This window comes from Capricornis sumatraensis, chromosome 20 (genome assembly GCF_032405125.1).
Source record: "Capricornis sumatraensis isolate serow.1 chromosome 20, serow.2, whole genome shotgun sequence".
NCBI classification, from domain to species: Eukaryota; Metazoa; Chordata; class Mammalia; order Artiodactyla; family Bovidae; genus Capricornis; species Capricornis sumatraensis.
In genome coordinates, this window is record NC_091088.1 from 42,403,748 (window position 1) to 42,420,996 (window position 17,249).

Consider the following 17,249-nt stretch of genomic DNA (forward strand, 5'->3'; position numbering starts at 1 on the left):
TCCTTCAGGGATCCACATGTCTCAGTCTCTTAACGTTATCGAGTCTTTGCTCAAATATAACCTTATTAGATCCTTCTTGATCACCCTGTATAAAACTCGGATCCCATCTCTAACCCTCTTACCTGCTCTTCCTCGCTAGCATTTATCACCTGACATTTGTTCTTCTGTCATGGAATGCAATCCTCCATGCGGATAGGTATTTTGTCTGCTTTTGTATATCTCCAGTACCTAGAAGAATGCCTCTCCCATTGATTAATCAAGATAATTCAGTCAAGTCACAATAAATATTGCCCCTTGGCATTTATCTATTACATTCTGTGTTTTTCTTGATTTCTGTACCACTCTACTGATCCCTGGGTTGGGAAGACTCCTGAAGAAGGAAATAGCAACCCACTCCAGTATTCTTCCTTGGGAAATCCCATTGTCAGAGGAGCCTAGCCAGCTATAGTCCATGGGGTTGCAAAGAGTCAGACATGACTTAACAACTAAGCACTCCTTCCTAGATCATCTTAAATGTCCTTTAAATCCCCTGCTGCTGCTGCTGCTCAGTCGCTTCAGTCGTGTCCGACTCTGTGCGACCCCATAGATGGCAGCCCACCAGGCTCCGCCGTCCCTGGGATTCTCCAGGCAAGAACACTGGAGTGGGTTGCCATTTCCTTCTCCAGTGCATGAAAGTGAAAAGTGAAAGTGAAGTCACTCAGTCGTATCTGACTCTTAGCGACCCCGCAGACTGCAGCCTACCAGGCTCCTCTGTCCATGGGATTTTCCAGGCAAGAGTACTGCAGTGGGGTGCCATTGCCTTCTCCCTTAAATCCCGAGAGAATCTTAATTGGTTCCATTACCATTCAGAATGAAGCAGCCCTATTCGGCAAGCTCTCAAGCCAAGTCACTGTTTAGGCTTCTGGCCACAGTTTATCACTGAATCCTCTGATCCCTTCCCTGGTAGATTCCACTTTTGCCTGAAACCAATGAATTTGAGTTTGTTTTATAGAAATGGATTTTATTTGGAACTTTTAGAAATATACATAAAACTGCAGTGAGGATAAAGGCAACAGGAAACATTTTCATGTTTTCAAATTGAAACACTCAGCCATCTGCCATTGTGGATATTGTGGAACGAATACCCAGTGCTTGCTGGCATCTGGCACTTGAGGTTCTCCTGCCTGACGCCATCATTTCCTTGGCAGGTAAGAGGCAACCTTGCTTTGCATCATTTCTCATGTTTTCTTTCTCTGGACCACAAGAGGGCATTCTTTCATCATTTTCAACTTGGATTATACCAACACTTAGTAGACATGCACCTCAAGTATTTAAACAGGAAGTTAGATTATGAATGCCAAAATCGTTCACCAAAGTTAGTGAAACTCTAGGCTTACAATTTTGCCCCCAGATTCATGGAACCAAAACACATCCGTGAAAGGAAAGTCATCAGTTTATAAATGATATGGGGAAAATTTCCAGGTTAGTTATATGGATCAAAAAGTGAAGTACTATTTGTGGAAGGCTGTTTTTAGGTATTAGGAGTACTATTTCTTTTTGTGAATTCAGTCATTATAGCAGATGTAGTTATAGTTGTCTTGGTTTATTTGCAGATACTAAATCAGAAGATTGAAGTGAAAAAGATTTTTATTAACTTTTCATTTCAAGGTATCTGTGTTAACTAACAACAAAAGTTGAAGGAAGGAGGACATTCATATAGGCATGGTAGTCATTGTATAGTAATAAAGCTAATATATATCACAAACAAGCAGAGAGTAGCAATTATTAAACAAGTCCCTTAGGTCAGACAGATTCTGTCATTTTCTCCTCTGAGCAATTCCCTTCTACCATAAACCACAGAGAGGTAATTAAAGAAAAATAGATCATTGAGGAGTTGGATGCTCTCTAGCCAGATTTATTCCTAAAAATATATACCTAAAGAGAGAGGAATTAAATTGTGTAGAGGGCCTTAAAGAATACTGTCTGGCATCTTTCTACCTTTCTGTCTGGCTTTACATCCTAAGAGCCCTTTTGAGACTAATCAGATTTTGCCATGATAGCAATCATAAGAATTGGTTACATTATTTAATAAAGCTATCCAAAAACGTATGAATTTAGTCTGTTCTCTATTATTCATTCCTCATGGAAAAAGAAAAACACAGATCTTAAAAACTAAAGCAAATCAAGGAAGCTCAAAATAGCAACCAAGATTAGGTCACATTCTTAGAAGGAAGTCCAGTCTTGTGAATCTTATTTTATGGCTTTGATCTGATTATCCATTGGGATGGACTTGCCCAAGTGATGGCCCACAGAAAGGCCAAATTTCTTACTTTTCTGCTCATCCTGCACCTCCTTTTTCATTAAGAATCCTGCCTGGAAATTTAGGTCAAAGAGGCTACTTGGAGCAAAGTACAGTGGCATCTCATCCCAAATATTCTCCAGGCGTTTCTTCCATCCTTCCAGGATCTGAATTCGGGCATCCTCGGGAGTGTGCCCAATGCTATATGTCAGTTGAGGTTCCAAGACTTGGAAGCCACAGAAGTGCAGAGTGCCACTCTGAGGATACACAAAGCACAGAGGTGAGTCACAGGTCAAACGCCACACACCTTGTACCACAGACAATGAAAGTTAATCTGGGTTTCCCAATAGGACACCCTGATGTGAAGGCCTTGAGAATTAGTTCCTAGCTCCATCCTCTCACCTTGTGCTCTCTGTACCTAGCTGTTACCTATTTTAGCCTATTCAGCTGTACTCTTCTCTTAATGAATAAAGCCTTTGAAACTGTCCCAGCCTGGCACTATCTGCCAAAAGTGCCCAAAGTTCTGTTAGCTCAGGGAGGGTTCCAGCTGCTCAGCAGCTGACTGTTGCCAAGACCTGCAAAGGTGCGTTTCTTTGCCTCTCCACATTACCAGGCAAGTCTTCATGAAGTATTCTTGCCATTCGTTCTCCAGTGTTATTACTAATACTGATTCCCTCACCCTGTAGATGGCCACCTCATATGCTCTTCTTGCCAGCCTTAGGAGATTATCCTGAGGGTCCAGTGACCGCCAAAAAAACGTGCTTCAGACTTCAGTTTTATTAGCTGAACTGAATAATTTCTTGACTTTTCTTGGGGTCTGATAGTCTGTGAGACTAGCAGCAACTTGGAGGACAGAGAGATTGGCAAGAGATGCCCATCACATGGCTGTACAAACCTGGGGGAGTCATCCACGCTATCCTCTGGCTAGGAGGAGAGAGTGGTATTTGACCATGTACACACATGAATTATTCTATAAGCCTGGGGTCCTGGGAAGAGAGGTCAGTCCTAAAAGGAAGCCCCTTCTATAGTTATTTGATCTTCATACCTCAGGTCTGTTTCCAGATGCTATCTGGAGGATTTGGACCCAATAGAAAATTCAGTTAATCCCCCTGAAGGGTCACTGAAAACAAGATACCTGAATTGGCCAGAGAATGATGTTCATGTCCCCATGGATACCATGCAGAGAGTACATGGAGCCGCTGCCACCGGTGGTGATGGAAAGCACGGCCTTCTTATTCTGTAAAAGAAAAGTCATTATCATCCACATCTCTTTGGTGACAGGAAGTTAATGGAACAGCCCCGGGGAAAAGAATATAAAAGTCCCCACCCCCCACCCCCTGCTGCCTAGATCTGCTCCTTATATTACTTCATACATTGGCTCTTCTGAGCCATGCAGTATCACTCTGCAGAAGTACCAGCCTGGAAAGTGGTACGCAGAGGGGCAGGCCCAGGATTCCATACTCTCGCATGTGAAGGCTGTCACAGTAATGCAAAATCAGTGCTGACTGCTGGTGCCTAGGTGGAGTTTTTAAAATCTGTCTCCTCACAGTACTAGGCATGTATCAAGGCTTGTGATCTAGAAGGTCTCAAAAATGCTTCTTGTGTAGTTTTGGGTGTCTAGAAAATGAAGACAGACTCCTTTTTTTTAATGCACAAGTTCATAAAGTTCATATCAGTACATAAAGAGAAAATAGTATAATGATACATTCACCATCCTGCTTTAACTCTCAGTATTTTGACATTCTAGGTTTATCTAATCTCCACACATCTCTCCCAAAGGGACCTGGAGCCTGATTATGGTATCTAACTGTACTCAAAACTCTGCATCAAGACAGAATCTGTCTAAAATCCAGGCGCTAGAAAAAAGAAAACCAAGAACAATTATCCACCTACCTGAAAAGGCCCCTTATCATACATGGCAGCATACTTGTAAGCGAACTCCCCTATGAGCACCCGCTCAAACCAGCCTTTCAGGATGGCAGGGACTCCAAACCACTGCAGGGGGAACTGAGGGACAGAGGACAGAGAGGTTAGATTGGGAACACCCCCAGCACAGAAGATTCAATGCTTAGCTGCTGTCCATGACATCACTGAGGGGCAAACTTTCTTCAGGCCCTGTCATTCCTCTTGGAGAAGGTAGAACATTCAAGAAAAGAAAATTTTAAAGAAAATTACTGCCCTTGGTCAGTCAACTAGACACTCCTGTTCCTGCGTATAAATAACAAATATCGGGTGGGTGTGAAGAGAGCCACGTGAAATAAAGACTTGTTTCTGTGAAATCTCATTTGGCAGCAAAATCTAAACAGCAAGCATTGGAGGCAAAGTTGGCCTCAGTGTGTGACACCTAAATCAACATTTTCTCAAGAATTGCTTCAGTGGGTGTGGTATCACAAATATGAGACCTGTACCTTGTGTTCATGGATGTAAAGTCCTATCATTTAGAATAAACAGAACCACTCACAAATGCTATCAAATGATCAGTGTAACCAAGGTTTATCAGCGAATTCGCAGAAGAAAGACCTGCTGGGGCTCTTGTCCTGGTAAAAGTCGAACAAGGCCATACCAGTATTTCTTCTTGACTCACTTAAAGGCTATGATGACAGGAACATGCCCAGAGGTTAAAAGAGAAAGCTAGGACAGAGAAGAAATTTGTAGGACTTGGTAGTTCTCTCTTTGAAGAATGGTTGACCCATAGGAGAGAGAGTAAGGAAGTAAAGTTCTGGACACGATTGAGAATGAGACCAGCATTCTTACCCTGAATCTGCCAATAATGTGAGGCATGACCTCTGCAACACAAGCCCCTTCCTCATCCGTAAAAAGAGGAGCTTGAGAGGTCTCTAGTAGCTTCTCATATTCTCACATTTAAGGTGCTTCAATTGTGAAGGGCATATCTGCAGCTTTTAGGATGTGTAGGTTATTCAAGCAAGTAGATTTGGTCCTCTGTGAATGTTCTACAGACAGGGCTGAAAATAGAATTGGTTGGCTTGCTTGATATTAAAAGTTTACTCTCTCAGGTTCCATTTGGAGAAGTGAGACAGCTGAGCAGGGCCTAGCCTGTGTGGCACGTTGCTATGAATGCGGGCAGTCTTTCCTCAGGACGTTTATTTTAATGTTGCCAGACTATCATTTCTAGCACACTGCTTTTGCTGGAATAAGACTCTTCCTGTCATCTGTTGCAAAACTGATATAATAAATATGCAAGTCTGTGGAGTTTACATTGCCCTTCCTTGTGCTGCTATTTTGTAGTGCTCAACCTATACAGTTGTACTGGTAGTAAAGAAAACACATGCATTGGATAGAAGCTGAATTTAAAGGCCAGCCTTTCCAGTTTTAAAATACGGTGATTCTTAGAAGCAGAACTGAAAGTTGCTACTGCTACTGCCTTGGCTGTACTGCAACGAGAGTAGAAAATGTAGACCAAAAAGGGATCCTTTGGGGCACTGGCTCATGTTATGTGGCTTTGATTCATAGCACCAGGTAGAATAAGGGACTTCAAAGGTTAGAGTCTTTGCAGCTGATTGAATAACTGCAAAAATCACCACCAGTATCAAACTTATGAAGTTTCCAGTGTCGCATACATTTCATGTTTAATACCAAAAAGCTGGTTGGGATTGGTAGCAGCAAAGTCACTGACTATAGTCCACCATCGTCAGGAAAGGTGACTTACAAGAAGCATCCCCATTTTCAGTGCTGACTGCTAAATGGTGAGGCAGCTTCCAGGAGGAGAAAGGCCATGGTTTTGCTGCTAGAACACATTAAGCAGGGCAGTGCACCCTGCACTGGGAGCTCCCATTGCAGAGAAGCCAAGCTCTTATGCCTCTACAAAATGTTTGCAGGAGGCTTATGGAGATGGGGTGGGAACTGCAAACTTGAGTGATTCCATGAGAAATTACTAATTGAAGAAAAGACTAAATATTCTTGGGAAAAGAGCTCAAGGCTCATATGTCATCTCTGCAGTCACAGTCATACTTTCAAAGAATACACAGCCAGTCTTCATAACATCCATGAATCTGTAATCCTGCACCTTTGAAGTAATTATCCTTCTTAAAGGAGAGTATGGTCAAGGGGCTGTGACTTTCCTAAGAGCACATAGCTAATTAGGTGTCAGGTCTAGGACAAAAAAACACAAGTGCCTCAACACCCCTTCTGATATCTTACCACACCTGAAAAATCACAAGGTCTGCAGCTTCCAGCTTCTTTTGTTCGGCCACAATATCTGGGCTCAGACGGCCTTCTTTATAAGCTAAAACAGTCTCGGCAGGATACTGAAAGTTCCCGGGGTCCTTCAGTTTACCTGCAGAGAGGAAAAGAGAAGCTGACGCCAGAGGGCGAAGGCGGGGCCCGAAAGCCCACAAGGGAGAAGTTCCACAAAGACCTAATTAAAGGGGAGAGCCGCTCCCACCTGTGATGTCCTTTCTGGAGATGACGGGATTGAAGTTCATGGCATACAGGTCCGACACAGTGACCTCCCATCCTTTCCTCTTCAAAGCCTCTATGGCAGCCTCCTTCATGGCATAGTTGAAGGACGTCCTCTCTGAGTGGGCCAGTACTATCAGTGCTTTTCTGACTATTTAGACACACACAAGGCACATGGAAAAAATCAGTCACCAACCAGCAAAGCTCAGGCTGCAGGGGAGCCCAGCTGGGCTCCACAATGGAAGACGTGACTTTGTTAGACACTGGGTTATGCAACCCATCCACTGCATCCAGAAATATATTTTCTCCTTATAAGTCCCATTCATCAAAGGAGCGATTTTTAACTCACTGGGAAAACAGTAGCTAATCTAATAAATGGTTTTGGCATACTTAATCAAACATCTGCATAAAAATAAAATTCAGTTCAGTTCAGTCGCTCAGTCGTGTCTGACTCTACGACCCCAAGAATTGCAGCACGCCAGGCCTCCCTGTCCATCACCAACTCCCAGAGTTCACTCAAACATGTCCATCAAGTTGGTGATGCCATCCAGCCATCTCATTCTCTGTCATCCCCATAAAATGATCCCCTTAGAAATCTCATATAAGCTGTTAGAGGTCAGTACAGTGGTTATCCTCTGTCAGGGAATAATGACTGGAAGGAGACAAAGCACCTGGGGTGCTATCTGTGTTCTATTTTTAAAAAATATTTATTTGGCTTTGCTGGGTCTTAATTGCAGCACTTGGGAATCTATGATCTTCATTACAGCTTGGAGGATTGTTGGGGCATGTGGGATCTAGTTCCCGGACCAGGTATCGAACCCAGACCCCATTCACTGGGAGCAGAGTCTTAGCCACTGGACCACCAGGGAAGTCCCCTGTTCTGTGTCTTGAAATGGATACAGATTATACAAGCATGTGTTCAGCTGGTGAAAATTCACTTAGAACTTGTGCACTTTCCAGTGTGTCTATTATATTCAATACAAGTTTCCCACTAATACCACATACAGCAACAACTTACTGGCAGATTAAAGATCTAAATTTTAAAAACTGAAACTATTAGACTAATATGGGATGCTCTATGTACTCTGTTGCCTTCTGTCTCATTTTTAATTGAACATCAAGAGACTACAGTATTTAAATTATAAACTCTGCCAATACCTTTATCTAGAGGTTTGTTGTCATTTTTTACTTTTATGAAATTTTTGTTGCCAAGAAAGGCAGGATTACATTTTTCTCTTATAGATTGAGTTGGTGTAGTGTATCATTGGTTATCAGAATACTCATAGCTTTGGGACTTTGAAATGGTAAATATTCACGATTCGTGAAAAAACATGACACATAACTGTATGATCTTAATTATAAAAAATGGATGTTTAATTGTATAAATATGCAAATAGGATCTAGAAACGACATATCAAAAGGTAAACTGATTATGGATAACTTTTTTTTTTTTGCTTCTTGTATTTTTTGGTTTCCTATTATGCATATGTTAACTTTTAAGAAATGTTATTTTTAAAACCTTAAAAAAATAAGTATGGGACGAGAGGGAGAAGTTGTATAACCTCTGGACAGAGGCTGCTTTTTAAGAAAGACAACAGCTTCAGAAACCATGAAGGAAAAGCTTGACAGATAAAGCCCCAGAAACATTAAAAATTGTGTTTAATGAAAGGTTCCAGAAACAGAGTCAAAAGACAACCAGGAGAAGATATTCACAACTCTTAACAAAAAGAGTTAAAATCCCCCCAGTTCAGTTCAGTTCAGTCGCTCAGCCGTGTTCAACTCTTTTCGACCCCATGAATCGCAGCACGCCAGGCCTCCCTGTCCATCACCAACTCCTGGAGTTTACTCACTCACATCTATCGAGTTGGTGATGCCATCCAGCCATCTCATCCTCTGTCATCCCCTTCTCCTCCTGCCCCCAATCCCTCCCAGCATCAGAGTCTTTTCCAATGAGTCAACTCTTCGCATGAGGTAGCCAAAGTACTGGAGTTTCAGCTTCAGCATCATTCCTTCCAATGAGCACCCAGGACTGATCTCCTTCAGAATGGACTGGTTGGATCTCCCTGCAGTCCAAGGAACTCTCAAGAGTCTTCTCCAACACCACAGTTCAAAAGCATCAATTCTTTGGCGCTCAGCCTTCTTCACAGCCCAACTCTCACATCCATACATGACCACTGGAAAAACCATAGCCTGGACTAGATGGACCTTTGCTGACAAAGTAATGTCTCTGTTTTTGAATATGCTATCTAGGTTGGTCATAACTTTCCTTCCAAGGAGTAAGCGTCTTTTAATTTCATGGTTGCAATCACCATCTGCAGTGATTTTGGAGCCCCCCAAAATAAAGTCTGTCACTGTTTCCACTGTTTCCCCATCTATTTCCCATGAAGTGATGGGACCAGATGCCCCCAAAATGCCTACAAATACTTAGAAAAAGACAATGCAATAGAAAAATAAGGATAGAGAAGGAAATTACAAAAAAACAATAAATGAGAAGGTGCCCTGCCAGGCCTGTGAGGAAGAACAGATTAAAACGAGTCATCATTATTTACTGATTGATTGGGAAAACAAATTACATCAAGGGCTATTAAGAGTGCAGGAAAACTGGCACATTACCTGTGGGAAAATGCATTGCCTCAGCCTTTGGTGAGAGTAATCAAGCTGCATCTTTAGACATTTTAAAGACACATAAATCTTTGATCTAGTTGTCCAACTTTGGGGAATCTGTCCTACAGACTGTAAGCATCAGGACAGATGAGCAAGGATGTGTGCTGAACCCTTGGACCTTTGTAGTCATTAGCAAAAATTAGACATAACCTCAATTGCCTATTTATGGAGCACATCTGAATAAATTTTATGATAATACTACTGGAATGAGAAATCAAGTGGGCCTTAGGAAGCATCACTATGAATAAAGCTAGTGGAGGTGATAGAATTCAAGTTGAGATATTTCAAATCCTAAAAGATGATGCTGTGAAAGTGCTGCACTCAATATACTAGCAAATTTGGAAAACTCAGCACTGGCCACAGGACTGGAAAAGGTCAGTTTTCATTCCAATCCCAGAGAAAGGCAATGCCAAAGAATGCTCAAATTACTGCACAATTGCACTTGTCTCACATGCTAGCAAAGTAATGCTCAAAATTCTCCAAGCCAGGCTTCAACAGTACGTGAACCATGAACTTCCAGATGTTCAAGCTGGTTTTAGAAAAGGCAGGGGAAGCAGAGATCAAATTGCCAACATCTGCTGGATCATGGAAAAAGTGACAGAGTTCCAGAAAAACATCTGCTTTATTGACTATGCCAAAGCCTTTGACTGCATGGATCACAACAAACTGTGGAAAATTCTGAAAGAGATGGGAATACCAGACCACCTCATCTGCCTCCTGAGAAATGTGCATACATGTCAAGAAGCAATAGTTAGAACTGGACATGGAACAACAGACTGGTTCCAAATAGGAAAAGGAGTACGTCAAGGCTGTATATTGTCACCCTGCTTATTTAACTTATATGCAGAGTACATCATGAAAAATGCTGGGCTGGATGAAGCACAAGCTGGAATCAAGATTGCCGGGAGAAATATCAATAACCTCAGATATGCAGATGATATCACCCTTATGGCAGAAAGCGAAGAACTAAGGAGCCTCTTGATGAAAGTGAGAAAGGAGAGTGAAAAAGTCAGCTTAAAACTCAACATTCAGAAAACTAATAAGATCATGGCATCTGGTCCCATCACTTCATGGCAAATAGATGGGGAAACAATGGAAACAGTGACAAAGGTCTGTCTAGTCAAACCTTTGGTTTTTCCAGTAGTCATGTATGGATGTGAGAGTTGGACTATAAACAAAGCTGAGAGCAGAAGAATTTATGCTTTTGAACTGTGGTGTTGGAGAAGACTCTTGAGAGTCCCTTGGACTGCAAGGAGATCCAACCAGTGCATCCTAAAGGAAAACAGTCCTGAATATTCATTGGAAGGACTGATCCTGAAGCTCCAATACTTTGGCCACCTGATGCGAAAAACTGACTCATTTGAAAAGACCCTGATGCTGGGAAAGATTGAAGGCAGGAGGAAAAGGGGACGAAAGAGGATGAGATGGTTGGATGGCATCACCAACTCAATGGACATGAGTTTGAGTAAGCTCCGGGAGCTGGTGATGGACAGGGAAGCCTGGTATGCTGCAGTCCATGGGGTTGCAAAGAGTCAGACATGACTGAGCAACTGAACTGAACAGAAACATTATGCTGTTACCAAGAATGAGTTTGCTGCACGTATTGATATACTGTCACCCTGAAAGGTATCTGGGATATATCATTAAATGATAAAATGGGGACTTCCCTGGCGATCCAGTGGTTAAGACCTCCTTCCAATGCAGGGAGTGTGGATTCAGTCCCTGGTTGGGGAGCTGAGATCCCGTGTGCCTTGTGGCCAAAAAACCAAAACATAAGTAATATTCTAACAAACTCAATAAATACTTTTAAAAATGGTCCATATTTTAAAAATCTTTATAACGTGAGTGTGAATCTACTTTTACAATAAAGAAAGAAACTCTATGTTTGTAGGTAGACCTGCAGTCTATTGCTCTGAAGAGAAAAAGACGTGGCGCAGTTTTCTTAGGCAAGTAAGAGGTGGCAAGGGGGTAGACGCACAGGGGAAGAGGAGCTTTTTCTTGGACATCCTTTGTGTTAATAAAGCCATTAGAACATGCCTGCTTCTGCAACAAGAGCATGTAAAGGGTGCTTACTACATGCTGAGCATTGTTCTAAGTACTCTGTATTTTTTGCAGTTGTCATAGCAACCCTGTGAGGTAAACAGATTATCATTAGGGATGGGAAGACTGAAGCCCAGAAACTTTAAGCAAGTTACTACCCAGATTTACCTGTTAAGTGGTGAAGCTGGAATAACTTGAAAATATATAGAGAGAAATCCACACAACAACATGCAGGCATGGGGAAGAGTATCAGAGAAAGGAAGTTTCACCATCCTCCTGAAATTGGAGCTAAAATTCCATACCTTACTAACTATTCAGAAGCAGTGACTGTGGGTGGAACTGAGGAGAGAGTACACCTGGAACTTCTTATAGTATTGTTGGAAGAAAATTAAGGCACCTGTAAGCCTTTAGTCCTCTCCCTGCTTTCAGTATTAACCACACCTGGCGTAGGCATCGCCCATTGGCTTAAACTCAGTCATGTGTAAGCTTTAGGTTCCCGCTTGTCAAAAAAGAGGATTCCCAAGCTTGGCCTGGCCTTTTGGACTCCATAAACTCAGATTCGGTGGAGTATAAATTTGGTGATGATTTAAATGCTACAGAAGTGATTTAGTTTCTTCTGATGTAGCCTGGGAAAATGGAAAGGAATTCCTGAGGCTGCTTCAACAAATTCCCACCTGATTTCTTACCAACTCATGGACTGAACACCACTGAGAGCAACGTGAGTATATTAAACTCTAACATGCATTTTCTTTGTGACTTATCTTTGCATTAGTCATATCAGTTTACTAAGTACTGCTTTGTCAGTTTTTATTCTCTTGGCTTCTTATGTATGTATATTTTAATTTTTAAATTTATATATATATAGTTTCACTTCTTACCAACATTAACAAACATTTTATAAGCAGTAAAACATAAAAGTGATTCCCAGAAAATGAGTAAGTCAAGACATCTATCTCTTGCTTTCAAAGAGCTTACGTCTACTAACTACAGTACAGCCATGACTGTTACCTTCAAAAAAAAAGATGAGACTCAAACAGGAAGAATATATTCACAAGAAATATAACCAATAGAGTTCAAAATCTGAAATATATAGATTTTTTAAAAACAACCCAGTAGAAAAATGGTCAAAGGCTATAAATGGGCAATCCATAGAACAGTTGTGCATATTTGCTAGAGGTAAGGGTAAAGCAAGAGATAAGCCACCTCTCTAGTTTTCAGGTCATTTTCCATGGCCAATTCTGAGATTTTTTGGACTTAGAGGGCTCAGTTTCCCTTCCTGCCATTTAGCTACACAAGCTTGACTTTATCAGAATTTACTCAAAGAAAGGCATAAGACATATACACAAGTAACTAACAGAGGAAAACTGTTCACTTCAGGGCCAGCCCCTCAGGAAAGGCCTTGAGAAGGAGCTGCATTTGAGCTGAGTCTTGGAAGACAAATGGGGTTATTATCAGTACCTCTAATTTACCATTCAGTAGAAGGAAATGGCAACCCACTCCAGGACTCTTGCCTGGAAAATTCCATGGACTGAGGAGCCTGGTAGGCTACAGTCCATGGGGTCACAAAGAGTAGGACATGACTGAGCGACTTCACTTCACCTTGCTTGTCCTGCACGTGATTAACCCATCTGCTAGAAGCGACTGTGTAACATGGCTAAGCACATCTTGTTAATGCCTCTCTCTCCCTGCACCAGTTCCTTTTCAGGTCTCAATCCCTAAGCAATATGCTCCCAGTCCGTCCTCATTTCTCTGTGTCCCCACCATCCTACACCTTCTATTTCCAATCCACATCCACACCAGCCAGCCTTCTTTCCCCACCTTGAAATGCTAATGTTCTCTCTGACCCAGCCTCCCCACCTCAGTTTACTGAGCACTTAGGATGCACCTGGCACCTCTCTAGGCATTTGGGATACATCAACATACCAACACAAAACAAATCTTTGCCATTTCCTACTCCCAAGGATCTTCCTTACTCAGGGATTGAAGCCGTATCTCCTGCATTGGCAGGCGGATTCTTTACCACTGCGCTACCTAGGAACCTTAATACTAGTCATACAAGATCTAAATCTTCCAATTTTCCCTCACTAGCTCCCCCAACCCCCCCCCTTTTTTTTTTGGTCTGTTACACATAGATACAGAACATTCTATAGGATTGGAGAATGAGGAAATAGTTCTTGCCCTAGTATTTCCCGAGAGGTATTGATGCCCTCCAGACAACTGGGGTACAAAAAACCAAGAGGGAAACGGCCACTAATCTGCGTGCAGAAGACTTGTCAGCCAAGCCATACCCCTTGGGCCCTGAAACCTTGGGTGGGCTTCCAGTCCCCTGCTTAGCCCTTTTCTCTTGAGCACCTAAGTAGTCTGTCAGCTCCAAAAGCAATGCCTTCCCTCACCCACTTACTTTTAGCAAGATGAGGTTGTGTGTTTGTGTGTGCGTGTTTTCAGAAGGTAGAACTAGGTTCATAGGGAAGGAAATTACAGAAAGGTAGAATTCTGCCTTCTAGGAAGAAAATAGATATCTAGATTTTAGCTCATTATCCAATCTCAGAGTAAGGCTCTCTGGAAAACAGGGATTCCAGCCCCAGCAGGTGTTGCAGCTGGTCCAGTATGTGTGAGAGGCCATTCACACATTAGATTCAAGTTGTGGGGACCTCCAAGGTCCCCCTGTGGTTGACGGTGGAGAAGGGAGGCTCTGTCACTAGAGCGGCACCCAGATCAGGTTTGCCCACTCCACGGGTCACAGTCTGAAAAGTTTCCTGGCCCAGCAGCCTGGAGCTGGGTCTGATGTCCATCAAACTAAAGGGAGCAGCTTCCCCAGCTCAAGCACCTCCACTGCCAGATCTTCCAGTTTTTCTCCAGAAGTTGGGAACCCACGTTTTTAAGTGAAATTGCCTATATTTATTTTAAACGTTAGCAACTTATTCCAAAAGATTTTAAATACTATTAAGGTCAAGCAGGGTGTGCAAGTTAGCCAATTTGGTCTCTGACGGCTGATTCTGACCCCAGAGGGAAGGAACCTTTTGCTTCCAAGGTCAATTCTCTCCTAACCGCCCATCGTCGTTTCTGGGAGTGGGGTAGAAACAGGAACCTCTCCTCTCCCGGCATCTGTCAGGGCTCATCCAGCGATTCTAATGCCTCCACGTTTCCAGTTTTAAGTCGAGGAAGGAAACTGTAAGCTCCTGCTGAGGAACGAGCGCTGGGGACAGTAAAGCTCCTGGAGTGGTTGGGGGGCGGGGGGCGGACACACTCACCAGCCATGGCTCCGGCGGCGCGCTGATTGGCTGGTCTGCTGGTTGCCCTGGTGACTCAAACTGGGGAGGGCTGGAAGGCAAGGTCCTCAGGCTCCTTAGCGAGCTGCCGCCTAGAAGGGCGTCACCAGTGCTGCTCGCCGCCGAGCGCCTGCTACTTTATACCCAGTCTGGCTGGCCCGGCCCATAAACTAGGGAGCCAGCAAAGGCGGAGCCGCCGCTCAGGCCCTGGGGTGCAGGGCGGCGCACGCCTCGGCTGAGGTTCTAGGAAGAACTGGCAGTCTGAGTGCAAGCATACGGACCCATGTGGAAGAAGGGTTCCTGGGGGGATAGGGAGTAAGCAACCCATGAGTCTGGGTGGGTGTGGGAGGCATGTTTTCTGGACGCCGTTCTGAAACCACCCTGGGACAAAAGGAGGAAGTGTCCGATGGAGTCCGGGGTTCCTTTGGGCACGCTATCCAGGCCACTCCTAGCCCTGGGAAATGGCTCTGAATGGAATGGGCCTGTCTGAGAGAGGAAGGCGAAGGACTGCAGTTCTTTAGACTCAGATTCGCTGAATCATTGTGACTAGACTTAGGTTTCGAGGGCTGAGATGACCTGGGAGACTTGCTTCTAGAGAAAAGAATTTGTTCCTGCTTTTGCAAGGTTCCCATTTTACACTTGCTGGGGCCGGGAGGTGGGGTGGGGCTCCCTGCCTAGAATGCACTGCTGCTGCTGCTAAGTCGCTTCAGTCGTGTCCGACTCTGTGTGACCCCATAGATGGCAGCCCACCAGGCTGCCCCGTCCCTGGGATTCTCCAGGCAAGAACACTGGAGTGGGCTGCCATTTCCTTCCCGGGTACAAACCCCTTCTCCTCATAATCTGGAGAAGAGCTTTTTTTCCTGAAGAGCTGATCATCATCAGAGGAAGCATTTAAAGACTAGCCAAGACAGATAAAAGTGTGATGTTGTTTATCCAAAGTCCTACTTAGGACAATTGATCGGAACAGAGCAAAGTTTTACGTTTTTAAGTTTCTCAAAGTAAAAGTTATAATAAAGTCTTCATCCTACAGAAGGAAGACATTGTCAAAAAGCGAAGGAAAAAGCAATAGAACTTTAAAATACTAACATAACCTTCAGAGGGACTTCCCTGGTGACACTTCCAGTGGTTGGATCACTCCATGCATCCACTGTGGTATGCACGGATTGGATCCCTGGTCTGGGAACTGGATCCCACATGTTAGCACTGTGCTGGTGGAAAGAAAAAAATGTAACTGTCAGAAAATTTACAGGTGATAAACTAAGAAAACTAGAGGGAAGAAAGTTGGGAAGCACACTAAGGGAAGAAGCAAAATTTAAAGGGGTGAGAAAACTCAAGAAGTAATCAAGATAACTTTTTAGTGCAATTTATTAAAAATCCATTTGAAGGCAAAAAGCTTGAACAGATGAAAAATTAAAATGTTAAATAAAGATGGACTTAGTACTTTTACCAAGCCAAGCCATGTTGCACCTAAAGCAAGAGGAAGAGTTAGTTGAGATTATTTTGTTTAAAAACATTCAGTCGAGTAAGTTTTAAAGCTCTTACTAGCTTTATTCAACAATTCAGTAATCCAGCAGCATTCAAGACTTAGCAGACAGAAAGGAGTTCTGAGGAGCTGTCAAAATTGAAGAATTTTCTAGGTGAAAGGAAGCAGGAACAAGAAGTTATACCAGGCAAAATGTGGGTTAATTATTGCAAGGTTACTTTCCTTTAAGGAATGGCAGGAATCTCTCAGGCAGATTACTGAAGATTCCAGATTGACTAAATTTAAGAGTCCATTTCTGTGAGAACCAAAACTAATTGAGTTTTGACCTGAAGCAGCCTAGGCTGCTATTGGGGCCTATTTTGTTTTAAACAATGCCCTCCTTTTGATCAGACTCTCAGCCTGAGAGATGAGACTTAAAAAAAAAATTTTTTTTAAGGTTTTAGTGCTACTCCCAGCAAAACTCTGGAATTCTCACAGTTTTTTATGAGTCTCTGTGTTGTATTCACAATATCGGACTCACTTTTTTTGGCTGCACTGTGGACCTGGCGAGATCTTAGTTCCCAGACCAGGAATTGAGGCCAGTGAAATCACTGAGGCTTAACCACTGGACTGCCAGGGAATTGCTATCAGGTTCACTTTAAGTCCGTGTTTTTCTTTGATTTTCTTCTATGATTCTTTGGGGAATCCTTGGTTTGGTGGTTAGCAGTTGCAAATAAGCGTTTTAAACTTTTGAGAAAATATAGCACATGAAGGAGACAACTATGATTTTTATAAGGAGGCATGTCTGGAGTGCACTTGAGAGCCATAGTCCCCAAGACCCAAGCCAATCAGAATCAAGTAAGTCAAAGAAAGACACTATTGAAGGAGGGTCTCTTTTCAAAGTCAGCTGGCTTATCCAGTGATCTTACGTAGCTGAGTCTTAATCTCCTCAGAAGTGTCAGTCCAAGTATAGCAAGTGGTGTGGTCTATACACAGCAGTTACCTCGTTGCTCAGCAAAGCATACTTGTCTTTCTTCCTGCCTTACTTCACTTAGTATGATAATCTCTGATTGCATCCGTGTTGCTGCAAATAGTGTGAGCACACACAGACTATTTAGGG

The 17,249-nt window shown here is 43.0% G+C and overlaps 1 protein-coding gene across 1 annotated transcript; it reads right to left on the reverse strand.

The window, feature by feature from the left end:
• Positions 1-1,202: 1,202 nt before the first annotated feature.
• Positions 1,203-14,761, reverse strand: NQO1 (NAD(P)H quinone dehydrogenase 1). Its single transcript, XM_068992349.1, has 6 exons — positions 14,650-14,761; positions 6,681-6,845; positions 6,442-6,572; positions 4,172-4,285; positions 3,414-3,515; positions 1,203-2,535 (listed from the first exon to the last, which is right to left on the reverse strand). The coding sequence occupies exons 1-6, from the start codon at positions 14,654-14,656 to the stop codon at positions 2,230-2,232; spliced, it is 825 nt and encodes a 274-aa protein (XP_068848450.1). The 5' UTR covers positions 14,657-14,761; the 3' UTR covers positions 1,203-2,229.
• Positions 14,762-17,249: the final 2,488 nt, after the last annotated feature.

Bases quoted from the DNA above. Each gene is read 5' to 3' on its own strand.
- NQO1 (XM_068992349.1), bottom strand. The intron at 6,573-6,680 runs GTGGGAGCGGCT...TCCTCTCTGCAG, and splicing joins CTCCAGAAAGGACATCACAG to GTAAACTGAAGGACCCCGGG. The intron at 2,536-3,413 runs GTATCTTGTTTT...GTGTATCCTCAG, and splicing joins TCATTCTCTGGCCAATTCAG to AGTGGCACTCTGCACTTCTG.